Below are 27,916 nucleotides of genomic sequence, written 5' to 3' on the forward strand. Positions count from 1 at the left end.
GTTCACGCGCAAGCCTGTCGTGGACTCACTGGGCCACCGTTGCCCACGGCTCAAGCTCATGCACCCATACGGCTGGCTTGGCTTCCACATAGTTAAGTCGCGCCTCACCTCAACACAAGCTTTGACATGTCTGTCAAGCCCTGCCTTCATATACTACTACTCCCTCCATTTTTTTAACAATTAATAAATCAAGATAAAAAATTAATTATATATTCATATTAAATAATTGAATCACTTGTTTATATGTTAAACGTGTGAGTATTTTATTAACTCAAAATTTACAGTAAAACAATAGTATAACTTTTTTTTTAATAATGAATACATCTAACATAGATGTATATTTAGAAAAATATATTACTTATAACATGAATTAAAAGAAGTATAATGTAGTTTTAAGAAAAACAAGATGAAATAGTAATGAGGTCATTAGTTGTCTTTCCGTGGTTGGTGTGTTGATTAAGTTAATTTAGTTGGCAGAAACATTCTAATATCACAAATATTAAAAAAAGAAAGAGTGTTGATTTGTTGCTCGTTCGTGTTTGTTTATAACCCCAGGAATTTACGTTTTCAAGTTTTCATGCTTAATTCCCACTCGCAATATTCTTATTTGTCTCTTTAGCAATTTTTTATTGCATTATTGTTGTCCTTTTATTTAATATTACTACTTTTCAAACACAGTTTTGGTACTGGATTGTTTAATCAAATCAACTGTTAATTTATTGTTGTCTTTTGGTCATGGACTCGTCGTTGACCAATAAAATAGTCGTAGTTATTTCCTAATAGTTGTGTATACTTTTTATACATTATTAACGATAGTGATTTTCCACATAAAATATGTCATTTTCGTGGAGATAAGCTATCTAATATTCTATTAAAACTAATCAAATAGCATGATTCTCATATTACATTTTTTTTAACAAAAATGTAGTTTTTAACTTTGGTTAAGTGGGTTGTGGGAGTGCAGCTCAAGATTGAAGCCAATCCTTCCCCTAGTGAGAGAGAGAGAAAGAGAGAGCATTTTCTCTTTCTATTTGAAGGCTGAGGACTGTGGTAGTCGTCACTCGTCACACTCACGCGGACTAAGTGATAGATCATCTCCATCAACATTTCCAGACTCTACAAACATCTTTAACCTTTTTTTGTGGTTTTCTCGAATATTGTTTGCTATCTTCGGAACTCAGTTAAATCTGTGTTTTTTCAGCGAGTTTCCTCCATACAAGTGCAAGAGCAGACAAGGCAAGTTCCAAGCTCAATCATCAATCACCTTGCTTTTTTGCACTTATCCATCACAACATGTAACTTTCTGTCTGTTTGAGTTTTTCTTTATCTTAAAACAACCTTGTGGAATCGGTTCTATCTAGATCAGTTTTTTTGGATTTTGGTCGGTTCTACTAAAACCCATCTCAGGGTCCGAATAAATATCCTTCCTTTTTGTCTTTTTTCCACTTTCTGCTCAGTTGTAGCTTTAGCTGTACCCTTTATGCACTTCAAATCTTCAACACAAGTTTACACCCCTCATTTTCCTTAAGCTCAATTAGATCTTAAATGCTTAATTATTGAACACCATTTAATATCCTCTTTTTTTATTTAAATTTTTTTATCATTTATTTCTCCTCCCAAAAATCTTACACATGCCCTCAAATTCAATCCATTGAAAGGTTTGAACTTTGACGTCAAGTTGATCAATTTTCCACCGTGACAAAAGAGTGCTTTTGAGATAGAAGAGAATGCAAGACCCAACGGCATTCCAACCCATCAAACCCCATTTTCCTGAACAAGAACAACTCAAATGCCCACGTTGTGATTCCACCAACACCAAATTCTGTTACTACAACAACTACAACCTCTCACAGCCACGCCATTTTTGCAAGAACTGTAGAAGGTATTGGACCAAAGGAGGCGCTTTGAGAAACATTCCTGTTGGGGGTGGAAGCCGAAAGAACACAAAACGGTCATCCACCAACGCCAAACGCTCTGCATCATCATCATCATCACCTTCTCCATCACCATCAGTTTCCACTGCGGCCCAAGGTGGGAGTGCTTCAGAACCCGACCCGACCCGGGTTTACACCAACCCGGTTGATCAAGAGCGGAGGGTGCTTGTTGGTGGGGGTTTCAGTTCCCTTCTGACATCAAATGGGCATTTGGGGAACCTTCTGGAGGGTCTGAATTCAAGTGGTTCGAATCTGAAAACTGTGCAAATGGAAAATTTTGGGGAGAATGTGAGTTCTGGCCCACTGGTGAATCCGGGTTCTGGTCGGAATCCCGGTTTGGAAATGCAGAGTAATGGCAGTGCAGAGAGTTTTCTGACTATGCAAAATGGTGATTCTAGTTGTTGGAATGGAAGTAATGGGTGGTCCAACCTTGCAATATACACTCCTGGGTCAGGTTTTCAGTAGAAGCAATGAGAGAAACTTATGAAAAAAATGAATCTTTTTGGCTGAATCAGCTTTACAATTATGCTGATTATTCTGATCAGTATATTTAGACATGTTGTGAAAAGGTCTATGTGTATAGCCTATTGAATATTTTGATGGATATCAAGTTGTGAAGGATCACGAACCAGAAGGCTATTACAGTAGCATCAATTAGGTAAAGTCTTTTTTTTACTTTTTACGGGTTTTTTGAATATATTTGTGGTTGGTGTTCTTCACGTTTATCGATGGTGGAAAAGAAAAGGAAACGAAGTCATTTTTAGGGCAGAATATGGAGAGATATGAATGTCGTTATGGTGAGAGTATATGTTGCCATGGCTTGGGAATTCCTAATTTATCTAATCTATATCTATGTATTTCACACGTGCAATTTGTTGTATTTTTTTCTAATAACTTTTTCAAGCATCTATGGTTGTATGAATGGAAGTGTTTACTACTTGACAAGTTGCTTGTCATTAATTATTTTAGGTAGGGAATGGAGGTTCGTTGAATTTGGAGATCCAAAACTGCAATACATATAAACCTTCGTATACTTTGTGTACATTTTCAATGGAGGGTCGACAAGGTTCAAAGGAAATAATATATTATGCATGTTTGTTTTTTATTCTCAAGTATGCAACTAGATTTTGTTTTTCTCCCACCGATTACTCTCTCTCCAGTATTTAGAAGAATATTCAGTGGATTTCTATCATAATATGTGGGGATTGTGTTCGTTCTAGATATGGAACATTTTGTGAGACAACCTACCAATATATCTCTCAAAAGAAACCACCAAAGTCGAGCCTCTTTTACCCAATTACTAATTTCAAGTTGAGGTAGTTGTTTGATTGATCAATCAAGGTGTGTTTTTGCTCAACTCATGTGTGATGATCATCTTCATTCCAATCACCTTGCTCTCGTGGATCACATACTATGGTGTGTTTTTTAAGGACCACCCAGTTCCATCTTTAGATATCATTTACTACCCAACACATGCGTTCGATTGCTAGGTCAATTTGACAAACTGAATACAGAAAAAATCTCGTAAAAAAAAAAAGCATTTATTGCTTCAAGTGAGTTTGAATTTAAGTTGTGCTACCCAATTTATCCCCAAGTTCAACTTAATCAGCCACATTTGCAAGCTACTTGTATGAAACACGTGTATTTTTTTGAATCAAATGGACAAACATTAATTGCGGCCTATAAGAGTTGAAATTGCTTGGCAAGTTGAATGAGAAGAAGCAAAGTCTTGGTGAATTACAATTCTGCTTTCAAAGATAACTGCTATATGATTTGAGCCTTGACTTTGTCTTGTTGAGTTGAATGGTGACCACTTATTGCTATACACGTTATCACAGAAGAGTCTACATCTTCTATACCAAAAGAAGAAAGAAAATATTCTTATATATTTTCTTCGTCTAATTAATGTAGTCAACGTCAACTTTAGGATAAGTTTGGTTCTTTAGGTGGGGTTGCTGTTGCATAGTTTGGTTCATCTAATTTAATGACTTTCCTTTGAGTTTTAGAATGTCATGCTCATGTTTAGCAAAAATTACTCATTTTTTTATTTTGACTTTTGTACCTGTTAAAAGGAATAATTAGACGAAATTGTGGTGAAGTGTTTTCTTTAATTCGAAACAATTTATCTCTGTTTACCTTAGCTTAAAGAGATATGAGAGAGATGATTTATTTATATTCCGTGTTAAAATCATGAAATATATATATTAACAAAACTTAGAAGTTCATTATTCATATCTATTTAGAGCTGACAAGGCAGGTTATATAACTAATTTAAGCTAAATTGCTATGAACAACAAACATGTTATTGAGCTAAATCGTTGTGGACAAGCTTTAGCTGGTGAGAAAAAAATTAAATTTATTTTGAATAAGATGATGTCCAAGTTTTATCTTTTTTAGTTTAATCCACGTCATCTTTAATTAGATTAAGTTAAGATCTAATTTGATTCCAAAATTTATTTTTTTTATTTTTCATTAGGTTAAAATTCGTCCAATTAAAACTATTTATTTTGTCAATTTTAAAATTTTGTAAAAACTTAGTACCTTCTTGTATTGGAGTTATGAATCAATGTCCCCATGCCCCTCTTTTCAATTCATTTAGCTTACAAAAGTCAAAGGATTAATTACACTTACAACGATATTGAGATTTGAAAAATAATAGAAAAAAAAAATCAAGCTTAAGAAGTTGCAAGTCTGAACATGCATACGAGTATGTGAATGTCACACACACACACATATATATATATATATATATATATATATATATATATATATATACCAGCAAATTTTTCGTATATTACATGGGTGTTATTAAATTAAAATGATATTTTTAATGAAAATTAAGTCTGTATTAAATAATTTTGTTATATTTAATAAATTTTATAGAAGTTCAAAAAGGTTAAAAATATTAATTATTAACAATATTAAATACAATTAAATTAAATAGAAGCATTAAATATTTTGATTATTAATAGTACTAAACCATCTTTTTAATTTTTTTCCTGATATTATACACGATTACCAAATTTTAAAATATTTTATTATCAATATTTATTATTTGATATTTAAAAATTAATTATTATACGCAATAGAATATGAACCAAAAAAAAAAGAAAGAAGTTTGCATAATAAGTTACACTATTTATACAATTAATGCAAGTATACAATAATAACAAATAAGTCTTATTCAGATAAATAAAGCTAAACTATTTGATCTAATTAAAAATTCTTAATATTAAAATATTATGCCAAATGAAAATTTAAAATAATTATGTCATTATTAAAATTTTGATATCGTTAATGTATAATTGTATATTTAATATTTAATTTATTTTTTTACTATCATATAATGAAATATTTTATTAAATAATAATAAAGCAATAGTGTTATATATTAGATCAAATTTATAACACATACTATAAATTATATTTTTATAATGTTGAATAGGTTACAAGTTGCTTCGGACATGAAACAATTATATTGATCTCCAAAAAAGCCAGCACGATGGGTTTTTTTGGTGCACGGACAAGGATATAACTCATACGGCTGAAAATATGGGTTTTTTTTTTGGTAAACAGAGTCGAAGGAAAACAAAGAAAAAAGTAGTAATATATATATATAGTAATTAGAACAATTTCAGAGTTAATAAAATTTACAATTTTAAAAATTTGACCCAAACTTTGATCATGCTCAATGCTCGTCCTGAAAAAATAAGTCGGCAAAAAAGTGCTTTCCAAAGGGGTTATTTCTGGGCGACAGAATTATGCCCTGTTTGCCTGTTCATTCATTCATCTCGTTTTTTCACTTTTGAACAGACAAAAACTGAAAACAATCAAAGTTAAGTCGCTGATTATGATTGATCAAATAGAAAAACTCACTCACTTTTTCCGCTCAGTTTCAGCAAATAAAGTATCTTCCTTTTTCATCAACTCAACTCAAAATGTTTGGGTGAGGGGTTAAGATCTCACTCGAAGCTGAAACCAACCTCCGCAAATTCCCCCCTTTCCAGGTTCATCACTTTCATTCATATTCCAAAGGTACTAATTATGAGATTTGAGTTCTGGGTATTCCTAAATGTTCAATTCTGACTTCTGGGTCGTTACCAGGAAACTGTCTTTTGCATTCACTATTAACTTCTTGTGTTATTCTGTGATTTTGGGTGTTTTTGGGCTTTACTGATTTGCTAAATCTTGGCTAGATAAAACTTTTTGAGGAAAATTTGTAGAATTCTGTGTTGACTGACATACTGAACGCTGGAAACGAAGTTACTTTTTGTTTGTTAAGGTTTTGGAGATACGGAACCTGCCCTTGACAATGGCATTTTATTTTTATTTTTATTTTTATTTTTGTTTTTGGTCAAAGGTGTGATGTTCTTTTTAGTTCTACATTATCAAGCGATTATACTTTTTATGCTTAATTCGGGTAGTTGAGCCTGCAAAAGTAACACGAGGAGTCTGGAACTAGGCAGAAATAATTAGTCATTTTTATTGTTTTGAATTCTCTTCATACAGTGGTACGTTGGTTCTGTGTCTTGAGAATCTAAAATTAATCTAGCTCAATTGAGGCATGTGAAGCTGAAGTCACTAAACAAACATCACTAAGAAATTTTGCCCATTAATTTTATTTTTTTGTTTTGTCTTTTGATTGTTCTATTAACTGCCGTATGTGGTGTATGTGTTTTGCTAGAACCTAAGGATTTTAGATTTGTGGAGGTGGCTGTCATGCTGAATGTTGCTGCCTTCCAGTGGAGGAGTGATGAATTCTGCAATGGATGATATGAATTTGATTCAGCAGGCCCAGAGGCATCACTTGGTTGTGAGGGAGATTGGCGAAGAGATTGATTTAGAAATTGGACCTGGGGATGATGATCCTTCATTTGGTAACACTACTCTAATTGGTGGCCCGCCACGAGAATCTTCTACAGAAGAGCACGTAGAGAGCAAACAGATGGGGATGGTTTCTCAGCTTCCTAATGATGCTCAAGATATGTCAAAGACCCAACCAGGGAAAAGGAAGAAGAAAGTTGTTAAAAGATGGAGAGAGGAATGGGCAGACACCTATAAATGGGCTTACGTTGACGTGAAAGATGGAACAGCAAGGATTTTTTGCTCTGTCTGCAGGGAGTATGGCAGGAAGCACAGAAGAAATCCTTATGGGAATGAAGGCAGTCGAAACATGCAGATGAGTGCCCTAGAAGAACACAATAATAGTTTGCTTCACAAAGAGGCTCTTCGTCTTCAGATGGCCTCCAAGGATAAAATTGTTGTTGACAAGCCCGTTTATGTTAAAGGTTGGTCATTTCTCATGCTATAAATGCTGGCATGTGCCCCTTTTAACCTCCTCTCCGTACTGATTTTCGATCTTTTCCCTGATTTACCCTCCCTCCACGGTTTGCCAGCTGCCTTCTTGCGTAACAAAACTTCTCTTTTGTCTTCTCCCATTCTCTGATATTGGTTTCTGCTTCTGTCCTGACTAATATTGTATTTCCATCTTGTTTAATATTAATGTAATGTTTCTTAATCTGCATCTTAAAATGTTTGTTTTAGATGAGATGATAGTTGCTTTGATAAAACTTTAGTTCATCCTTGTTCTGTATCTGTGTATAGAACTAAATATTTATGATTTACATAACCTATTTCTAGAATGTGTTTATGCTGGTTATTTACCAGCTAAAAAATCATGTGGAAATTATAAGCCCTCCGCAGTCTATAAAAAGATTACTGTCTTTTCTGTGTTGTCTAATAATTTAAAATTGAAACTATTGTATCAAAAACAGCTGGGTCAATTCTTGAAGCTACTTTAAAAAGGGATCCTCATGAAACTGAATTCATTCAGGCAGTTCAGGAAGCAGTTCGTGCTCTTGAAAGAGTCATAGCAAAAAATTCCCAGTGAGTTTTATGCAAATGAAGTCGTAATTGTATATTCATTTATTTAATTACTCTACATTACATATGACAATTCTAATGTTTAAATATTGTATGCTTCTCGTTACTATTGTTATGTTTCAGTTATGTTAGCATCATGGAACGCTTGGTGGAACCTGAACGAATGATTATTTTCCGAGTTCCATGGGTGGATGATAGGGGTGAGACACATGTTAATCGTGGTTTCCGCATACAATTTAACCAGTCAATGGGTCCATGTAGGGGTGGTATTCGTTTTCATCCATCAATGAATTTAAGTATAGCCAAGTTCCTTGGTTTTGAACAGGTATTATGAATACTTTTGGTATTTAATACTGAACATTTTCTCCTAAAGCTAATCATTCAACTTTTTCAGAACCTATCCTATATTAGGGTCAATGCATTTTTGTCTATTTACTATCTGAATACCTGGTGCACATGAAAATTGACAGGTTGGAAACCTAAGCACCAACAAATATGTGCAGAATGCAAGAGTTTGCTTCCTTTTTTCTTTGGGTGATAAAAGAAGATAATAAACACAAACATTGTGAGGATAAATGTGCAAAACAGACTTGTGCTTGCACATACACATGCATATATAGAAATGAATAAAAACAAGTTTACTAGCAAAGAAAAGCATGATATCAGTGAAATTTCTGTTTTCTTTATTATTATTATTATTATTTTTTTGTAGGGGGGGGGGGGGAGTATTGAAAATAAGTAATGCTAGACGGTATAAATATAGTTGAAGGGACTGGTGGGGTGTTTGCAGTTAGTTCTTCCAAATATTCTCATACAGGATTTTCTGGAATTTTATATTTTAGAACATACCCATACAATCACTGGTACCAATAATACCAACATAACAAACATGTATTGTTTACCTACATATATTTTAAAAACTGCTAGGCCATTTATTGATTTGATGCAATTTTCTATCGTGTGCCTCTTTTTCCCTTCCATTTTTCACCCTTACTAGTAGGATTCCATCCCCCCCACCCCCCCAATTTTTCCTTCACTTTCTTAATCACTTTTTTTTTTTTCAATTTTTTGGGTTCAAATGGAGAATGGGAAAAAATGTACTTATATGCTTTTATTTTACATGTGGCATCCTCTGGGGATCCAAATGTGTGATATCTGTCTTAACACATGGAGAAAATGTGCTTATGCTTGTTAGATGACTCGTGTCCACACAAGCTCATGCATGCAGGCTGCACATGCACACACATATAGTCTTCACTTTTATTAAGTGATTATACATATCTAAGGCTTTATTTTTTACAAGTATACTGAGATTCAACTACCATCAAGTGAAAAGAATCTAGATTGCAAGCTGCATTATTTATTGGACCATTTATATGACAGACTTCCTTCTCTGCAGACCTTAAAGAATGCTTTATCACCTTACAAATTAGGAGGAGCCGCTGGTGGAAGTGATTTTGATCCAAAAGGAAAAAGTGATAATGAGGTGCTTTTTCAACTTATGCTATCTCTCTCTTCTCTTGCGGTTGTATAATTTCTAAGTGTTACTTTGACAAGCTGATAGATCATGCGATTTTGCCAAAGTTTCATGAGTGAGATGTATCGGTACATGGGTCCTGACAAGGTAACTAAAGTATATCCATTTGTGTATCTTTAAACCTATATGCATTCCAAACCTGTTCTAAATCTTATCATTCTTGTAATGGATGTTTATTACTTTATTAGGACCTTCCCTCAGAGGAAATGGGTGTTGGTACTCGAGAAATGGGTTATCTTTTTGGGCAGTATAGACGTCTAGCTGGTCATTTTCAGGTAATGTAACAATCTTTAAGTTTAATTAACTAGTTGGTGTCTTGCTCTTCCTTTTTCTATGGGTTTACCCTTTGAATCTGCTGTATTTTTATATTTCAGATCTAGTGATTACTTTCTTGATGCACTCATCCCTCCCTCCTTATTCTATTTCATCTTGTGTCTCTAATAATTTTTTTAAAATAAAATTCTACTCTGATTAAGTACTCTTATGATTGATTTTATCTTGAGACAAGAGGAGGCACACATGAAGGCTTTTTTATGAGACAATTGCAACTTTTATTTTATTATATGATGACATGATGTATTTCTCTCGAGTGAAAAATTGTATTATGATGTACAATAAAAGAACTTTAAATTCCTCAAAAGGAGGAAGAGATTGTAGTAGGTCAGATTTTTTGGTTAATTTAAAAAGATGATTTTTGTATCTCTTTTAGATTATCATAGAAACAGAACAGATTTTGCAAAATTTAAGAATTGGTTTTTATATATTTGCTTCACTTTTTTTCCCTCTATGCATATTAGCCTTTAGTTATTTGGCTGAATGCTTTACTGTGCACAGATGAATGTGCAAGTTTGAACAATATACACCGTGTATCTTGCTGTATGCAACATATCTAGGATAAGGATCCTAGTGTTTGTGAAGTGCACAAGTGTATATCCACACTTGATTTAATTTAAAATACATTGCAATCTTAACACGCCAAGTTTTAAATGTGGATACACCTTGTGCACTTTGCAGATAAGCTTACTTTAGAGGAGTTTTTTCCACTTATCTAATCAGTTCTGGAGCATGAAATTTTGAGGTACTGATTATATTGACATTCTTGGCAGACAGGGAAACTGAGTAACTTTTATGTATTTTTCAAATGTATTCCTTACTTATGCAGGGGAGTTTTACAGGACCAAGGATATTTTGGTCTGGTGCCAGTCTTCGACCTGAAGCTACAGGTTATGGCTTGGTAATTTAACTTTTAATTCTTACACACAGTGGATGTATGGTGGGATATGAAAATATAAGTGACTATTTATGAAATGTGTCCTTTGGTAGCCATCCATTTGTTATTTATTTATTTATGTTTTCTGGAATTTCTCGACATGATATCCTTTTATGGCAGGACCTTTCAGTTTCCTTTACATGGCTTTCTCTTTATTCGCGACCTCTCAGAGTTGTTGCCTTGATCTCTTATCTGCCAACTTTTTTAAAGACCAAGAGCATATAGCATACTTGTCCATTATTAATCCAGAATATCATTGTAAAAAAACTTCCATGCATATCTTGTTTCAAGTTTAAACCTTTTGACAAGTTTTCCATACATCTGCAGGTTTTTTTTGCCCAGCTCGTACTTGCTGACATGAATAAAGAACTCAAAGGATTAAGGTTCTCTTTTAATATTGGTCATTTTATAAGGAATTACCACTGATACATTCATTATTGATGATACCATTTTAATCCCCATTTCTTGCTATTTAGATATTCATATGACGGTGTGAAGAATCTCATTTTAATTATTGATAGTGTTTCTAGAGCTCGAAAATCCAGTGATATTAGAGAAAGCTCCCATTAGCATGACTTCAATAATTTATTTTTTCAATAGTTAATTTAGCTGCTATTTTTAAACCAATTAATCTAGAGTGAAATTTGTTGCTTATTAGATTTATTGTACATATTCATGATTCTGGAATTCTTCTAATTTATATTTTTCTGTAGATGTGTTGTGAGTGGATCTGGAAAGATTGCAATGCATGTTTTAGAGAAGCTTGTTGCTTATGGTGCTCTTCCCATCTCAGTATCAGGTAATTTTGGCCGTGTGAACATACAGAAGCTAATCATTTCCTATGGTACTGGTGCATTCTTTCGTTGTAACAAAAATAGAAACCTGTCTTTCAATACTGCATTTCAGGTGTCAAGTTTAATATTCACAATATTAAGAATAGTCACAATTAGAAGTAGGATTCTCATAATGTAATTGTTAGGAGTAAATTCCTTAATAAAGCCTGGTCTTTAGAAGGCATATGCAATTTTTTAACAAAGGCTATTGTCAGATTCAAGAGGATATTTGGTCGATGAAGATGGATTCGACTACATGAAAATATCATTTTTAAGAGACATCAAAGCTCAACAAAGGAGTTTGAGGTTTGTATCACTCTCACATAATCTTGTATATTTTTCAGATGGGGAATTTTATCTGATTTTTTGTTGTGCATGAATTTGGCATGTGTAGAGATTATTCAAAGACCTATGCTCGGTCTAAATATTATGATGAAGCGAAACCTTGGAATGAAAGGTGTGATATTGCTTTTGCTTGTGCTTCACACAATGAAATTGATCAATCTGATGCCATTAATTTGGTTAATTCAGGTTGTTGCGTACTAGTAGAAGGTAGTTTTCTATCAGATCCAACATGTAATTGACTCTATTTTGCATGTTTTTAGCATATACACTAATGGCAATTTAATCTTTTATATCCAAGGTTCGAACATGCCCTGTACCCCTGAGGCAATTGATGTTCTGAGGAAAGCTAGTGTTCTCATTGCTCCGGCTATGGCTGCTGGTGCTGGAGGGGTATGGTGTTGTGTTTAGTTATCTTATTTATTGAGAGACATTTTCAGATCTTAAATCTGCAATAACAATTTAACATTGATAGTCTGCAACTAACCACTTTAAATTGTCATACTGCTATAAGGAAATTCCAAATTATGATAAATATTATATTTTGATGCAGTTTATGTTGATACCAACCAACTGGAGCTTCTAAGTCCAGTTAAAATGAGAATTTTTAATGCACAATTAATTATTTATCATATTATAACTGGAAATTCAAAATTAATTTTATATTTTGGTAATTAGTTCTATTTGACTGATCTTTTGGTCAGATTATTACATATGCTACATAAATTTGTTAGCATGATATCTGAAGGTACCTTCCTCTAAGTGTTCTCCTTGCCTGCAGGTTGTGGCTGGAGAACTCGAGTTAAATCATGAATGCAGTTTGATGCACTGGTCGCCAGAGGATTTTGAATCTAAATTGCAGGTTCTTTGAAATCTGTTCCTATACAGCATAAGTTCCCTTTTGAGAATTGTAATTGGTAGTGTGGTTATCGTGGCACATTCTTCCTCTTCCTTTTACTGTAAATCAAACCTATACAATTTGTATGGAATTCACTCATTGTTTTATTTTATTTTTGAAAAAAAAAATGTATAGTTTCCTTGAATACAGTTATTTTGTGCAGAGGAATACTGTATAATGCATGTAGATATGCAAGTGTGTGCATCTGTGTTTTGGGTTGTGTGAGGAAAGGAGAATTATTGTTTAAATAGATAGATAGATAGAGTTGGAGTTAGATCTGCATATGTTTAATAAATACAAGTCTTATTACACACTCTAATCGTATTCTCCTATTCTAGAAAAAATAGGTAAAAATTTCTCTCTTTTCTGCGAATTCAAATTCTTTTTTAAACAATTAAAAAGGTTAAGTGCTAAAAAAACCAATTCGGAATTTGCTCTGCTCGCTGAGATAAAGATCTAATAGCTCGACCAATAGGATCTTGATAGTTAATAGGACATTTCCAGATTTGGGTGCTGATTATTGTTATTATGCAGCTGGATGGTGCATTATGCGTGAGCAAAAATCTTAGCTGGATGAAATCTGAAAAATGTGAATTGTGAATTATTCTTGTTTAGTTCTTACTTTTTTCAAACTTGCATAAACACCATTGCATACTGTTTTATGCTAACTATTGTCCTCAATTTTTCTATTTTTATTTTATAGGAAGCAATGAAACAGACTTATCAGAGAGCTATCAAAGCTGCAACTGATTTTGGTTATCAGAAAGAAAGTCCCGAGTAAGTTTTCTCCAGAAATGTAAAACTGATGAAAGCTGCTATCTACCTGTGCCTGCACTTTTCAGAATTGATGCTCTGCTAGTAAACTTCCAACTTGTGTAGCTATTCTCTTTCAAATTGTTTTTCTCCCATTAAAAAAATATTTGACCTCCCTCTATAAAAAGTTGTCTTGAATTTCTGAATATTGAACATAATTTGATCCTGAATTACTAATTTAGAATAATGTGAATCATGATATTATACTTAGGCTGAAACTAATAATGAAATTCATTGTCTCAGTTTCTAACACAAATGTGCTTCAGCTATGTATTTGATTTAAAAAAAGACTAAATTAGTGACAAATTATTGGTTCTTGGAACTGCTCCATTTTCTTTTCTAATCCTTTTCAATCATGTTGTGGGTTTGTTTTAATGATCCTTAATTTTCAAGTGGCTACTTCCCACACAGCCCTACTTATATAATACCTGTATGCTTGTTTTGTTCAGGGCTTTGGTACATGGAGCAGTCATCTCTGCTTTTCTGACCATTGCTCAAGCTATGACGGATCAAGGCTGTGTATAAACGCTTGTCAAAACCTTGAATGCATCTTGGTGCTGGTATTTTTCATATGGATGGAAATCCACATGCAACTAATAATTGCAAGCTAAGGATGGATGTTGATGTTGCAGTCTCAACATCGGGATACGCACTAATGCAAGAGCATTTTCCTTGTAAAATGTGTAACGTGACTGTTAAAATTAGAAGTTATAGAGGATGAATGTTGTAGGCAGATTTGGGAAAGCATGTGATATGGTGTTAGTTGAACAAGGGAAAGGTTATCCAAATTGTTGCCAGGAATAGGAGATATTGTTCTTGGCTCATTCAACCCATCTAGATGCTTGTTTCCAATTTGGATGTTGAGATAAGAAATAAAGCTTAGCATTAAACATGCTTATTATTTGAAGATCTCTACCCAGAAGTTCATATGAATGTCGTAATTTTCTTTTGGTATCTTTTATATTGGACTTGAAAGTGACTTACTTTATGCTGCCTTTCCATGTTCTAGAAGCAAAGTCTTAAATTCCCTGTGGTTTATTTTATGAGGGTAACATTTATTTTCAGTTGCTTTACCTCTTTGGAAAGTGGTGAAAGATGGGAATGTGGCCGGGTGTGTAATTCATGAGTTTGTAGATCATTTTCTACTTATTTTCTGAAATATTTAGATATTTAAATCTTATAAACTGTCTCGAAGAATAATCAAGATATTTATAACAAATATTGTAAGCTTGCATCCTATGATTGTTTATTTTGAATTTTTGTATCAATAAAAGTGAAATATCACTGGAATATATTAAATATTAGTATTCTTGTGTGAGAAATTGTACACGTTCTTAAAAATCTGTTATGCTTTCATAAAATGTATCAATTAAGTCTTTTATGAGAATGAGTTATGAGTAATATTGTACCTCAATAAAATTTATTTTTACGCATACTTTGTTAAATAATGAGGCAAAAACAAAACAATATGCTTAGTCAATTACTTAAAATAAATGATAGATATGCTTTTAAAATAGTTAAAAAAAAAGAGAGTAAATTTTAGTAATATGTCAATCTATGAGACTATAACTAAATGAGTGTATTTTAATTAAATTTTTAGTACAATCATTTGCCAGAGTGTATGGTCCCTCCCTGACCCTCGGTGTATTCTTTTTATAATATTTCTCAAAACTACTTAAATTAAAATTTCCAAACCAATGCATTTTTTTTCATTATTATCACTGTATCGCCAGTATCTTACTAACATTTTCTTTAATCAATTTGGGCTTTTTGTGAGATTATGAAATAAAGATTATCTGAGAGGTTCATGGGCTATATGATGGTAGCCCAATAATAACGTAATCGGACCGGGCCTATTTCAGAGCGTTGAATTAGGGTTTTCCATTGTACTTGCTATAAATTCACACAGAAAGAAAACACCTCTTAATTCTCTCCACTCTCCACAGCAAACGAAGGTTTTTCCGTGTTTCTCATTGTTGTTGTTAGGGTTCTCTTTAGTTTCCTCGTTGTTCTGACTTTAGATCTGGTGCAGTGCGTTTCAGGTGAGGAAGTAGAAGAAGGAAATGGCGACAGTACCAGGTCAACTCATTTGGGAGATTGTGAAGAAGAACAACTCTTTCTTGGTGAAAGAGTTTGGTAGGGGCACTCAGAGCGTGCAGTTCAGCAGAGAACCCAACAATCTCTACAACCTCAACTCCTTCAAGTTCTCTGGTTTGTCCCTTGCTTTATCATGCTTTTACATTTGCAATTATGGGAATTATATTTAAATCTCCTTTCTGGAAAGGGTTTTGTACGTGAAAGGGGGTGATAAGAAATGGTTACTTCCCAAAATCATGTATTTAGGGAATTGAAAGTTGTTTTCGATGACATAATGATCATAATTGAATGTTTATTGATATATGACTTGAGTTTGTGTGGAGTTTTAAATTTTGATGATAATTTACCTTGTTTTTATGCTGGTATTGTAGGTTTGGCAAACAAAAAGACTGTTACTATTCAACCTGCGGGTAAAGATCAGTCTGTGTTGCTAGCAACAACCAAGACAAAGAAGCAAAACAAGCCTGTTGCATTGTATCACAAGTCTGTCATGAGGAAGGAGTTTAGGAGGATGGCAAAGTCAGTGCAAAATCAGGTAATATTGGAGGGAATAATATCAGTTATTTTATGTTTTGATGGCGACTTCACTGATTCATTTTGCAGTATTTGTTTGCTTTGTTAGTTTCAATTTTATTTGCTGTCAGTCCCCATTGAAAGGTGGTGAATTTTTTGGTGTCGTCTTGATATATTATAATTTTAATGTTGTAGTTTGTGTGTGAAATAATTTGATGCATCAAAATTTGTTTTGTTTTAGTTATTGTTACTTGATAAAGGTGTCTTTTCTATCAGGCTTTTGGTAATTGTTGTAATTTTTGTTTTGGGGTGATGATGCTAGCTTAAGATGTTGAAAACTTGAAGGCATTTCAGTACCAAATAAGGGATGACATTTTTTGTACATATGCTCGTATGTTTTTTATTATTAATTATGAGTGTTTGTAGGGATATGACACTTGGAAATGTGGTTTGCTATGTCTAGTTTTAAATTGAAACCTTTTTGAATCTCTGCCATCATGAATGAGTTTTCCCCAGCAGTGATGAGCTTCTAACATGTAAGAAGAAATCCCTAGATGGGATTCTTCAATGAAATTTACTTGTTACGCTTGGCTTCTGAGCTCTTTCTTCAGAAATTCTTTATGAATGTAGTAATGTACTCTCTTGGTCTCTTCCTTATTTTATGTTGTTAATAGAAGGTTTCTGGCCTCTATCCATTGTCACTTGACTGTTCTTTCTTAATGCTTCCATACAAAATATTATAGAATAATTATATTTGGTTTTCATTAGAATTCCATGGCAATTCGTCCTTTCTCAATCTGCATTCTGTGTAAATATGAAATTATTTGTTTGGCTACTACAACTGTTCTACTTGTTCTCGTGAATTCCCAAGTTGTGAATAAGCATAATGCTGCCATACAACTGTTCTTTAGGTTTCCTTAAATGATAGTTTTATGCCTTTTTTTTCCCAATATTTGCTACCTTGTTACTAGTTTTATCTACTTGTTGACTGCTTACTGCATTGTATTTTCCACTTTTGTTATTTTATTAAATCAATGTGGCTAAATTTATCTCCTCTCTCTCCCACTTTTGATATGTATTGCAGGTAGCAGATAACTACTACAGGCCTGATCTCAAAAATGCATCTCTCGCAAGATTGAGTGCTGTCAATAGGAGCCTCAAAGTTGCCAAGTCTGGTGTGAAGAAGAGAAACAGACAAGCTGTGAAGGTCCCTGGAGAGAAGAGTTAAATTGCATTCTACATTTCTACCATCGTTTTTTTCCCTTTTCTAGTATGTGTTCCAAAACTCGATTCGAGATTCGGAGTTTTGTTTGAAATGGAAATATTGTGTTTTCAATATACAACTGGAACTATGTTATAGCTTTCAACCGGGATTTATTATTTTGAGCAAATGATTGAAGGATGTTCATCTTGTCACCCGTCAATTGACAATGAAGGCTGAATCTTTAAAGCTGGACACGGGCAAGATTTTGAAGAACTACACTCAATGTTTTCCATATGGATTACTTGTTTTTATTAGCCCTGCAATTTAACCATTTTGGCAACAATGAGAACAAATCCCTGAAAGCATGCTTGGTTTTCTGTATGAATTAAAATCAACTATATATTCACTCGTCATTCAGAAATTCAGTTTTCAATTTTTGTAAGAATGCAATAATAATATTACCATATTACAATCAATTGAATCAAATTCAATTTTACCAGTGGTCTTGAATTAGTGAAGGATTACGTGTATCTGTCTTTTTCGTTTTTATCCCTGCAAGGTCATGAATTGCGGGAGAAAGAATATAATTTATGACCTGTTATCGAAGAATTTTTGTTAACTGAACTATCTAACCAACTTATTAATTTAATAACTGTATAAAATGTTCGTTGATTTTGATATAAAAAAGTGAATATTGGTAAACAAAGCAAGATATAAGAAGAACAAAGGCCAAGGAAAGGGCAAAAAAATCTTATATGAGCAGTTAAAATATACATTTGCTCTATATAGATTATATTCGTTTACAAATTAGTCATTATATTAAAATAAATCATATTTAGTTTTTTTGCAAAACATTTTGATGTGCCTTAATTTAGGTTGTGATAACATTAAAGTTTTGTAAGAGTTGACATTTTTTTAATGGTACTATAAAAGTTATGATGTTTTAGACTAAAATTTAGTCTTAAAAATGAGCTCTGATAATAAGAATTAAAGGTATATTTTGAATATTTGATGAGGTGAATGCAGTATAGTATATTTTGAACATTTGACGAGGTTAATGCAATATAGTTTGACAAAGGCTTGCCTTTTGTGAATGCGATGAGAGTTGTATTTTCGTATTCAGAGGCATCCCAAGGTAATCCAACCACTATAGATCACTTTCGGAGTAATCCAAATAACATTAGTTTTTGTTGGTTTATAGCCTCCAAGTTCCTTACACTAGCAGAAATTTTCAGTTACATTTATCAAAAGTTTATATACTAGACCAGACACGACACCTGCTTGCAGGTGAAACCCAGCCTTCCTTGACAAATAATGATGCCAAGCGAGTTGCATGGTGCTACCAACAAGGCCCACATCGGTAAGTAATATTAGTTCAAAGGCCTTTATATGGTTAGAATGAGAGCACACCAAGTAACCCGGATCATAGGGTGATGTGAGTGGGCCCATGCTTTGTGCTGGGCTCTGGAAAGTCCCCGGGCCCCTACTGCAGAGATGCAGGCTCGGAAACGAGTACTCTTCGATATGGGACTTGTTTCGCTCTTCGGGGGGGGCGATGGGCTGAGACGCGTGCGGAGCCTTTACAAGTCCCTACGAAGCAATTGGCCAATATTCACAGTCATTCACATGGTCTTTCAGTCTGACTAACAGAACGGGGCTTACGTCCCTGTGATCCTTTTTTTTTTAATCATTCCATGGAATGGAAGCTATGATACTTTTTTTATTATATGCTGATATCCTTGAAAAGTGCTAATTTTTAAAATTGCAAACTATATATATATATATATATATAATTTCTTTCACAACTACAAATTTTAAATGTGAATAATGTTATAAAGACGTAGAGTATCCAATAATAAGATAATTAATTATTAGCACAAGTAAAGTTAATAGATCTTATTATAACATCTTAAATTGTAAGCAAATGTGTTAATTTCTAACTTCTTATAAATAAAATATATTAAAACATATAACCATTTTTATGTGATAATTTTTTAAAGGTAATGGTGAAGTGTTAAAATTACCTTCCAAACTTTTAAAGATTATTGACACTTCACATACTATTCAAATAAAAATGAGTACCCACTTTGAAAGTCGTAAAAAATAAAGTTTCACTGCAAATAAAATTGTGAAGCCGACAGTGAAGGTAATATAAAAAATTAAATTAGAGTTTCATTACTTTCATTTATAATGTTTATAATACAATGATAAATAACTTTATTTTTATTGTTTATATTTACATTGAAAAGGAAGAAAGAGTAGATAATATAAATAGAGTTATGAGAGCGGTTAACCGCTCTAAAAAGTCAAATTTCGTACTTTTTGTGACAAAATAGATATTAAAAAATTTAAAAATTAATTACTTTCGCCGGCTGTTATGGCAAAAAATTGATCAACGTGGCAAAAAAATCCCAGATTAAGAAATTGTTTCAGATTTATTATAAAATAATAAATTATTTTTTAATTTATAATATTATAATAAATTTGCCTATTTTCTCGTTTATGTTTGAAATATTTGTCAAATATTCAATGTTATTTCATTAAACTCTAATAAAAAATGCATTTATTATAATCAGAATAATAAATAAATTGTTAATAATATTTACATAGGTTGGGCCGTAGCGGGGAGAGAGAAAGAGTAGTAGTAACGGTTCCTGGAAGGAGCCCAAATGACTTTTGACAATTAATAAAAAAATCACAAGAAACTTTAGAAAAGACTTCAAATTCAAAATTCCCTTTCTCTCTCTCTCTCTCTCTCTGTATATCTGAAATTCCCAATCCAAAAACCCTAACCTAACCGATAACGATGGGGAACACGGAGAAGCTGATGAACCAGATCATGGAATTGAAATTCACGTCGAAATCGCTGCAGCGGCAAGCTCGGAAATGCGAGAAGGAAGAGAAATCAGAGAAGCTGAAGGTGAAGAAAGCGATCGAGAAAGGAAACATGGACGGCGCGCGGATCTACGCGGAGAACGCGATCCGCAAGCGTACGGAGCAGATGAACTACCTACGTCTGGCCTCGCGGCTAGACGCAGTGGTGGCGCGTCTCGACACCCAAGCGAAGATGACGACGATCAACAAATCGATGGGGAACATCGTGAAATCGCTGGAATCTTCTCTTGCCACAGGGAACCTACAGAAGATGTCGGAGACAATGGACCAGTTCGAGAAGCAGTTCGTGAACATGGAGGTCCAAGCTGAGTTCATGGAGAGCGCCATGGCCGGATCCACCTCGCTCTCCACTCCCGAGGGAGAGGTCAATAGTCTCATGCAACAGGTCGCCGACGATTACGGCCTCGAAGTCTCCGTCGGTCTGCCCCAACCTGCTGCCCATGCCGTTCCGGTCAAAGACGCCGACAAAGTCGACGAAGATGATTTGTCAAGGCGCCTTGCTGAGCTCAAGGCTAGAGGTTAATATGATCATCGTTATGGTTGTTATCGTTCTTTCTCGACGCTGATGCAGTGTTATACTACTATTATATATGTTTCTGTATATGAAAACTTAATTTGGTTGCCCTTAACAGTACGTGATATTGTTATGTGCACTTCGCTTTGAGGGGTTTCTGTGCCCTTCCTTTTATGCTTGTGTGAATATTTAATAGATTAATTGAATGCTTCTGTTTGTCTTTGGCATGTTTTCTGGAATTATTGATTGCGGTTTATGTGTGATTTTTTTTGGTGGATTAGAGAACTGAGGAGTTCGTTATTGTGCGGGTGATTTTGGAAAGGGCTACGTCTGCGTGATGCAGATTGAAAATTCATGTTAAAGTGTTATTTGTTTACACGGTTTGAATGCTCGGGAGGGGAGATTCTTTTATGAAAATTTTGGTTGATAATGTTTTGGGCTACCAGTGCTCCAAGGGATAAAAAATGTTAACTTTTTATTAAGGGAGATTACCTCTAAGATATTAAAGGATATTTATGGCTTTTTCAAATACACCACTAACTGTTATGATTATCTTTATTAAAATTTATGTTGGACTGCATTGGAAATCTTGGAGGAGGTAGATTAATAACATTTTTGGACAAAAGCTCTTCACTTTTGCCAAAAGTTTATTACATTAGAAAATGTTTTTCCTTCCTCCATCTATCCAATTATTTTTGAGGTATTTTCAAGTTGCCTTGCCATCCTTTTGGACGACGTTTGGGTTCACAACTTGGAAATCTGTGTGTTGTAAACCAATGTAATGTATGGTAAAGTTATCTTATGTAATAAACCAATCGCAGATGCTTTTAAAGTGTGCAACATCTACTTGGTTGTGTTGCACATTTATACACCCTAAAAGTCTACGTCTACAATTAGCCACCGAGAATGCTTCTTGGCTCTTATAGCGTGGATTCTGGTTCATTTCCTATTGAACGTGTATCAATTATATGCTTCGTGGTTGATGTTTTTATGTTGGGTTGTGTTTCGGTACTGGGAAAATGTAATTTGAAAAATACATTTCACTTTTCATGCTAGAACGTTTGAGATAAGTATATAATTGGTTTTATATTTTTAAGTGTCACCAATGCTTTGCCTGTGTGGGATTTATTTACATGATGACCAAGGAAGAATGGGCATGCATAATAAGAGAGCATGACGATAACCATCGCGAATAATGTATGTTAGCTTTTACTGACTGTGTATAGTCTGCATTACGTTTCACTTAATTACCCGGGAAACTACAATCTAGCCATCCATGCAAAGTATTAAATGCAATAGCTTCCAAACAATAACTGCTGCTGGCATGTTAAAGATCATTTTTTTTTTCATGTAGACAATTTTTTTATATAAAAAACCCTAATTGTTGAATTTTATTTTAATTTTTATCAGAGCGCTAAAAAAAATGATAATTTTTTCAAGTTGAACCAAGTTTCTTCTAAATCCAAAAGATGGCGTGTAATGTATATAAGGAATTCTGGGCCAATGTGGTGCCTAATTTAACTTCTTGTCCGGTAACAACCATCTGAAATGTTAACTGAATACATGGATCAAACTTTGCCGTGCGTTTACCGTGCTATGAGATGAACTCTTTTGGGTACCTAGGAAACGTAGCAACTTGTTTTATTAAAGGGCAAATTACCCACGTAAGAGTGGGATAGAAGGAATGAAAGTGATTATCCAAAACCAAGGGTTTTATTTCATAAAAGGGTAAAACCAAAAGCAACAATGTCAACTCACATAGGCAATATTATGATATAAAAAACTAATCTAATGAAAGCACAAGTTAAAATATTTGTCCAAGTAATGCTGCAACTGTAAAAATGTCATTTTTATAAGATTTGTAAGAAAAAGTTGTGCCAACCAACAACACAATCGTTCTCAAGTAAAAACACCTCTTGTACTATTTCAGTATACTAAAACTTCAACTCCAGTTGTAACTTGTTTTAGCAGAAGCATACGACTCTGCATTGAATTGCATGCTACCGCATAAGAATTGAAAATGAAATGCAGTAGTGTCCAACAATTAGCCGCGGCGACCATTCAAACCCAAAACTTCAACTCCACGTGGTCCAAAAGTTCTGAAATTGCCTTGCAATGTCAACGACCGAATATAACGATCATGCATGTTCGGTATATTTATTCCACCATAATGGACCACTCCCTGACAAGGAACTCTTTCAGGTGTTGTAGTATAACCTAGGAAACATAGCGATATACTTCATTAAAAGGCAATTATTAGAGATGAAAATGAATAACAAAATCAATTACATCTTATATTTCACAAAAAAGAGAGAGGTAAATAAAAAGGCTCGCCTCAGCAGTTTATTACCTCCACGTCCTCTGTTTTTACGCTTTGAAAGGAAAACCGCGATCATCATAGAGCACAGCAATTGAGTCTACAAACACAGTAGATAAGTGTTATTGCTCTTAGAGCCACAGTTTCTTTTAAATTTATTAACAGAAGTACAATTTATGTCAATAATTTATTTGTTTTTGAAAAAAGATTAGTTTAAATTCTCTTGATATATACTAAACAAAGTCAAAATGTGTTAGAACGAGAATATCCAATAAATAGTATATTACCATTTCTAAAAAACTATTATTGTGGCATCTAATAAAGTCATTAAAACAAAATTGAAGCTATTATTAAGGTAGACAAGGGTTATCCCATATTCAAGCTTGGGATGTTAAACTATAATTAGATGACCTAATAAAATAAAATTAAAATTTGTTAAATTTTTAAATTGTTCAAATTAAAGATGACAAAAATAAATACATCCACGAGTACAAGTGCAATTTATTCGCAATAAGGAAGGAGGTGAATACCTAATGGATGAGTATAGCTCTTGTATATATTTGTCATGCAGATGCACATTTTTTCATAAACTTTATTTGTTATTAAATATCGTATATATTACTTCCTTCATTTTTTTAATCTCTTACCTTTTAGTTTTTTTTTATTTATATGTCATTTTTAAAAGTTTAAAATGACAGTAGTTTTTTTTTTTATTATCAATCATAACTTATTAATATATTTAAGGTATCAATTTTATGTGTTAATTTAACTGGCAATGAAAAAGATTAACATAGTTGCATCAGGCCTATGCAAAATAATTATGAACACATACACATTTATTTATATTCTCAACTATGACTTTTTGGCTAAGAAGACATTATCCTCATTTCAATTATAGTTCACACTCTCAAACTAAGCATTTACTTGAAAAAGCTAGTGAAGAAAAACCAAAGAGAAATCTACACTCTTGAGCACATGATACATAGAAAAGTCACAATTTCATATGGTCTTCTAGGCATCATAGGAGAATGAAGATTTTGCAGGAGTGCTTGCAAGCCTTTGGAAGCCTCTCTGCATCTTCTGAAGCAGCGACTTTGGTCGTGCACTACACACAGTGAAAGCAATAGCATCCAAATACCAATCACTTCGTCCCTTAAAGCCCACCACACAGCCTCCTTCTATTGAAAAAGTGAATGGGGTCCCTTCTTCAACTCCGTACGGTCCAAAGCTTCTGCGGTTGCTCTTCAATGTCAATGACCGAATCACGGGGGTGCCACCACGAGTAACTGGACTATAGTGCCCACTCACACTGATCAACATCTCATCTGGGTATTGCAGCTTTATCTAGGAGACAGAGAAAAATACAACATATTTATACAACAAAACTTAGGTTAGTTGTTTTTTGTGTTATTATATTATAATATTATTAATTTATATAATTTAAGATGTTTTATTAAACAATAAAAAATAATATAAAAAGAGCATTTAAAAAACTGCACGTAAATTGTATCTCTTAGATGAGATAGTGAAGCAAAAAGAAGTACTAATTGAACTAACCTCAGCTGTTTTGGTACCTCCAACTCCTCCATGTTTTTCAGCTCTGAAAGGCTTACCACTCCTATCATAAACAACATGGATTGAGTCTATACAATGATCATAAACAAGTTTTATTTCTCTCACCCCTGTGAATGTTCCATCATCCCAGATAGTCCCACCTTCGCCACCCCATGGTCCCACTGTCACGCTTGTCTTCTTATTTGTTCCATCCTACAAATTGTATCACACTACTCTATTAACTGTGTGCAAAACAACCATAACTACACAAGGATCAATTTTATTTATATTTGTCCCAATACAACGATGAACTTCTAACACCAGTATGTGCTTAACATGCAAAATTTAACAGCATGCAACTTAACCACATCCTTTCAAGCAATACAGTAGACAAGGAAAGCAAAATCACAGCAGTACTTCCGTTAATAGTTAAGGAAAATTCTACTTAGTGTACTTCAGAAATCAAAACTAGATTTTTCTTAATTAAAAAACATAAAATAAATATTCCTGTAATTTTTAATGTTTATTATAAAAAAAATTTAATAAAATTTTATTATTTATTAATTTCTTAATCAGTACGTTTAAAGAGCTGAGTAGCTAGATCAAATAGTAATTTTGTTTCTTCATCACAGGTTTCCATTTTTCAGATCTGTAAAAACTGAAACTTCCTACCCAAAATCTAGAACAGATAGCATCATAAAACTGGACTCTTCGTATGGTCAACGAGTTCTACTTAACAACAACGTTAAAGAACAAAAGAAACATCGATTAGAGAAGAAAAAACGATAGGGATCTAGCGTTTCTTTACCATAAGGCCAATTAACTCGGAAAGGGAGCTTATACCAGTGACAGAAGAAACAACAATAAGTTATGATGAGCAGCAACGCAAAATGATGTTAATAAGCAACAAATTGGCGACTGTTATGCAGAGCATCTTATTCGAACAAATTTGAAAGAATATCACTATAACTTTTCGATAAAGCATAGTCTATTATTATCTTTATAAGCTAGACGAATTATAATTAGACATGTTAACTCATTTTCAATTATAATTTACGATATACTACATGGCCACCACCATCCAGTGGGAGCACGACATATTCTCACGGTAAAATATTCTTATGTCAAATGGAATTTAGAATAGTAGGCAACACTAAAATGAAGTGTCCAGAAGCGCTATAAAATCATGATAAATAAATATATAAAATGTTCTTCCGAACATATAATTTCTTTTGCTATAACAGTAAAAAGAAGAGTGCAAAAAAAGAAGAGTGAGTGTGCAATGGAATAAATTCCACAGAACAACTGTCATTTAACTATTTTCTGTGAATAATTGTTCTGTCTTCCTATCTTGTTGGTGAGAATTCCAGTATAATCTAAGATTAGTAATCTGACACTGCGATTTGGCATACGAGGACTTCAACCAATTATACCAATTTGAAGTCCTTTTGTCTTCATAGGCTTCGATGTCTTCAAACGTCATATCATTAAGGTCCTCAAACTTGACATCCTTCATGAAATGCCGCCAACATTTATTGTTCAAAGCATTAAATTTACAACAGATAGGATCCTCATCTTCGTTCTTTATCGTTTCACACACTAACTGCAATCAGTTATAGCAAAAGCAGTTCAAGTAAGCTTTCAGAAGTAATAAATTCAACATGAATGTATATTGTATAGAAAATAAAAATAGAAAGAACAATCTTACCTTAGGGAATTTGCTGTCAAATGGAGAAATTATAGATAGAGTTACTGGGTGCAATGTCCGCAACAAACTGTACAAAGTATCATCGATTCGGGCTGATGATTTGATAATTTCACAACTGAGGTCGGGCGCCGGAGGAAGTGTGAAATTGTTCAAATTTTCATGGACAACAATATTCTGGATTAAGCAACCAGATAAGGAAAAAACAAATGAGACTTAAGTGTTGTTTAGAGGCAGAAATTCTTCAAAGTAGCCAACCAGATATGTCTAAAAAGTTAGAAGAAAAATACCTTATTTGAGTAGAGAACCAATCTAAATTCTTCACTGTCGAACTTTTTAATAAATGCTTTCATGAGAAACCAAATTTTGTCACCATTTCCAACTATTTTACGTTCAGATTTAGATATGAAAGAAAGTTTGGCAACGTTGAGGCGGAAAGGGTGAATTTCAGTCCAGGGCATGCTCTCACCCTTGCACTCAAAAGAGACAAGATTAGGAGTTTCTAGTAGAGCAAGACCCAATTTCTTGCATCCTTTCAAAGCAAATTTCTGAAGATGAGTATTTGAAATCATAACATGTTTCATCTTTCCGGATATACTTAGATCCAATTTTTCAAGTAAGGGAAAATTGGAGATCTGATTTTCACAAAAGTCACGAATAACTTGGGTATGCTCTAGTGTCAACCTCTTCAGAGATGTACACCCCTCCAAACTAACTTTACAGGAAGTTGTATTCTTGCCACAAAACCAAAATGTATGAAGATTGGGATCACTGATTTCAACTTTCTTCAGTTGATTGCAGTTGTGGACCTCAACTCTACTGAGTTGAATGAGATTTGAAACATTCAGATGTTTCAAACCTGAGCATTTTATGACTCTTAAATCTTCAATTGAATGACAGCCGGAAATCATATTTTGAATCATATGATCAACCAAGGAAAGTTTGCGCAGATAAAGCTTCTGCAGACGGGGAAGCATTATATTATCGCATGTTTCCAGTTTGCAACCACTTAACCTTATCCCAGTCAGTGTTTTGCATGAAAAGATAATTTTTGGTAGAGTATAGCGCCTATTATTCTTGATGCCAACGTGGAGATCTAGTTCTTGGACGTTTCTTGCAATGGCAACACTTAGCCAATGGTTCACAAATGGGGTATCTTCTAAGTCAAAGGAGGTCATGTGCACCATCAATTTCTGTATGTACAATTTTTTTGCAAGGTGGCCATGTAGATAGTTAGATACATAATCTCTAAACGTCACCTCCTTTTTACTTGCATCTTCATGTTCATTTCCAGCAGCAAACCTTCGTTCATCAAAAATTAAAATAGAAAAAGAATACCACAATGCTCTCCATCTCTTGGACAAAGTACTGGTTCGAATTGCATCCTTCACATTTCGAAGGTGTGAGAGAATGTGATGGATGACATGATCAGGCAACTGCGAGATACGATCCACAGATTCAACACTTTGGTCCATTTGATCTAAATCTTTTTTTCCTTGAGTTTCTTTCAGCCTAGTACCCTCTCGAACACAATTGGAATTATCCTCTACCTTGTGTTTCCTTTTTCTCCCTGATGTCAAATGCAGAGGCACGCCATCAGAGACCATT

At 33.7% G+C, this 27,916-nt stretch overlaps 5 protein-coding genes and 1 non-coding gene across 13 annotated transcripts; 5 read left to right on the top strand and 1 right to left on the bottom strand.

Annotated features, from left to right (window-relative positions):
- The first annotated feature begins 997 nt into the window (after positions 1–997).
- Positions 998–4,157, top strand: LOC113854813 (dof zinc finger protein DOF3.1-like). 3 transcript variants are annotated; one of them, XR_003502802.1, is made up of 2 exons: positions 998–2,592; positions 2,904–4,157. XR_003502802.1 is itself a non-coding variant. In XM_027486052.1 (2 exons), the coding sequence occupies exon 2, from the start codon at positions 1,728–1,730 to the stop codon at positions 2,397–2,399; it is 672 nt and encodes a 223-aa protein (XP_027341853.1). In that variant the 5' UTR covers positions 998–1,295; positions 1,659–1,727; the 3' UTR covers positions 2,400–3,068. The 3 variants fall into 3 exon arrangements, 2 of the variants coding, with proteins under 2 accessions (XP_027341853.1, XP_027341852.1); XM_027486052.1 differs by having other exon boundaries at positions 998–1,295; positions 1,659–3,068; XM_027486051.1 differs by having other exon boundaries at positions 998–1,236; positions 1,659–3,068.
- A 1,452-nt stretch (positions 4,158–5,609) lies between these two features.
- LOC113854818 (NADP-specific glutamate dehydrogenase-like) lies at positions 5,610–14,414 on the top strand. Of its 6 annotated transcripts, none has more exons than XR_003502804.1 (16): positions 5,610–5,968; positions 6,618–7,221; positions 7,708–7,819; positions 7,940–8,141; positions 9,120–9,302; positions 9,381–9,440; positions 9,542–9,628; positions 10,516–10,587; positions 10,951–11,006; positions 11,337–11,422; positions 11,672–11,762; positions 11,851–12,008; positions 12,100–12,191; positions 12,580–12,660; positions 13,400–13,554; positions 13,959–14,049. XR_003502804.1 is itself a non-coding variant. In XM_027486064.1 (16 exons), the coding sequence occupies exons 2-16, from the start codon at positions 6,660–6,662 to the stop codon at positions 14,032–14,034; spliced, it is 1,914 nt and encodes a 637-aa protein (XP_027341865.1). In that variant the 5' UTR covers positions 5,610–5,968; positions 6,618–6,659; the 3' UTR covers positions 14,035–14,409. The 6 variants fall into 6 exon arrangements, 5 of the variants coding, with proteins under 5 accessions (XP_027341865.1, XP_027341863.1, XP_027341862.1 ...); XM_027486064.1 differs by having other exon boundaries at positions 6,618–7,218; positions 7,687–7,819; positions 9,216–9,302; positions 13,400–13,473; positions 13,959–14,409; XM_027486062.1 differs by having other exon boundaries at positions 6,443–7,221; positions 13,400–13,473; positions 13,959–14,407.
- Positions 14,415–15,392: 978 nt separating this feature from the next.
- Positions 15,393–17,733, top strand: LOC113854819 (60S ribosomal protein L28-2-like). Its single transcript, XM_027486066.1, has 4 exons — positions 15,393–15,464; positions 15,552–15,720; positions 15,978–16,141; positions 17,204–17,733. The coding sequence occupies exons 2-4, from the start codon at positions 15,573–15,575 to the stop codon at positions 17,345–17,347; spliced, it is 456 nt and encodes a 151-aa protein (XP_027341867.1). The 5' UTR covers positions 15,393–15,464; positions 15,552–15,572; the 3' UTR covers positions 17,348–17,733.
- On the top strand, positions 16,632–16,722 carry LOC113856714. The gene has a single exon (XR_003502947.1). It is a non-coding gene; the product is annotated as a small nucleolar RNA R24 (small nucleolar RNA).
- A 2,289-nt stretch (positions 17,734–20,022) lies between the features above and the next one.
- Positions 20,023–20,958, top strand: LOC113855195 (ESCRT-related protein CHMP1B). Its single transcript, XM_027486731.1, has one exon. The coding sequence runs from the start codon at positions 20,130–20,132 to the stop codon at positions 20,739–20,741; it is 612 nt and encodes a 203-aa protein (XP_027342532.1). The 5' UTR covers positions 20,023–20,129; the 3' UTR covers positions 20,742–20,958.
- Positions 20,959–23,924: 2,966 nt separating this feature from the next.
- Positions 23,925–27,915, bottom strand: LOC113856003. Its single transcript, XM_027487629.1, has 7 exons — positions 27,828–27,915; positions 26,599–27,794; positions 26,312–26,485; positions 25,921–26,206; positions 25,412–25,470; positions 24,607–24,816; positions 23,925–24,393 (listed from the first exon to the last, which is right to left on the bottom strand). The coding sequence occupies exons 1-7, from the start codon at positions 27,913–27,915 to the stop codon at positions 24,061–24,063; spliced, it is 2,346 nt and encodes a 781-aa protein (XP_027343430.1). The 3' UTR covers positions 23,925–24,060.
- Position 27,916: the final 1 nt, after the last annotated feature.

This window comes from Abrus precatorius, unplaced genomic scaffold, assembly GCF_003935025.1.
Source record: "Abrus precatorius isolate BTA unplaced genomic scaffold, Abrus_2018 Scaffold11, whole genome shotgun sequence".
Classification (NCBI taxonomy): domain Eukaryota; kingdom Viridiplantae; phylum Streptophyta; class Magnoliopsida; order Fabales; family Fabaceae; genus Abrus; species Abrus precatorius.

Excerpts from the sequence above, each read along its gene's own strand:
- LOC113854813 (XM_027486052.1), top strand. The coding sequence starts at position 1,728 with ATGCAAGACCCAACGGCATTCCAACCCATCAAACCCCATTTTCCTGAA.
- LOC113854818 (XM_027486062.1), top strand. The coding sequence starts at position 6,660 with ATGTTGCTGCCTTCCAGTGGAGGAGTGATGAATTCTGCAATGGATGAT. Across the intron at positions 9,629-10,515 it reads GTCTAGCTGGTCATTTTCAG|GGGAGTTTTACAGGACCAAG; the intron begins GTAATGTAACAA and ends TTACTTATGCAG. Across the intron at positions 11,423-11,671 it reads TCTTCCCATCTCAGTATCAG|ATTCAAGAGGATATTTGGTC; the intron begins GTAATTTTGGCC and ends GGCTATTGTCAG.
- LOC113854819 (XM_027486066.1), top strand. The coding sequence starts at position 15,573 with ATGGCGACAGTACCAGGTCAACTCATTTGGGAGATTGTGAAGAAGAAC. Across the intron at positions 15,721-15,977 it reads CAACTCCTTCAAGTTCTCTG|GTTTGGCAAACAAAAAGACT; the intron begins GTTTGTCCCTTG and ends CTGGTATTGTAG. Across the intron at positions 16,142-17,203 it reads CAAAGTCAGTGCAAAATCAG|GTAGCAGATAACTACTACAG; the intron begins GTAATATTGGAG and ends TATGTATTGCAG.
- LOC113855195 (XM_027486731.1), top strand. The coding sequence starts at position 20,130 with ATGGGGAACACGGAGAAGCTGATGAACCAGATCATGGAATTGAAATTC.
- LOC113856003 (XM_027487629.1), bottom strand. The coding sequence starts at position 27,915 with ATGGTCTCTGATGGCGTGCCTCTGCATTTGACATCAGGGAGAAAAAGG. Across the intron at positions 26,207-26,311 it reads TTGACAGCAAATTCCCTAAG|TTAGTGTGTGAAACGATAAA; the intron begins GTAAGATTGTTC and ends AACTGATTGCAG. Across the intron at positions 24,817-25,411 it reads CCGAGTTAATTGGCCTTATG|GATGGAACAAATAAGAAGAC; the intron begins GTAAAGAAACGC and ends TACAATTTGTAG.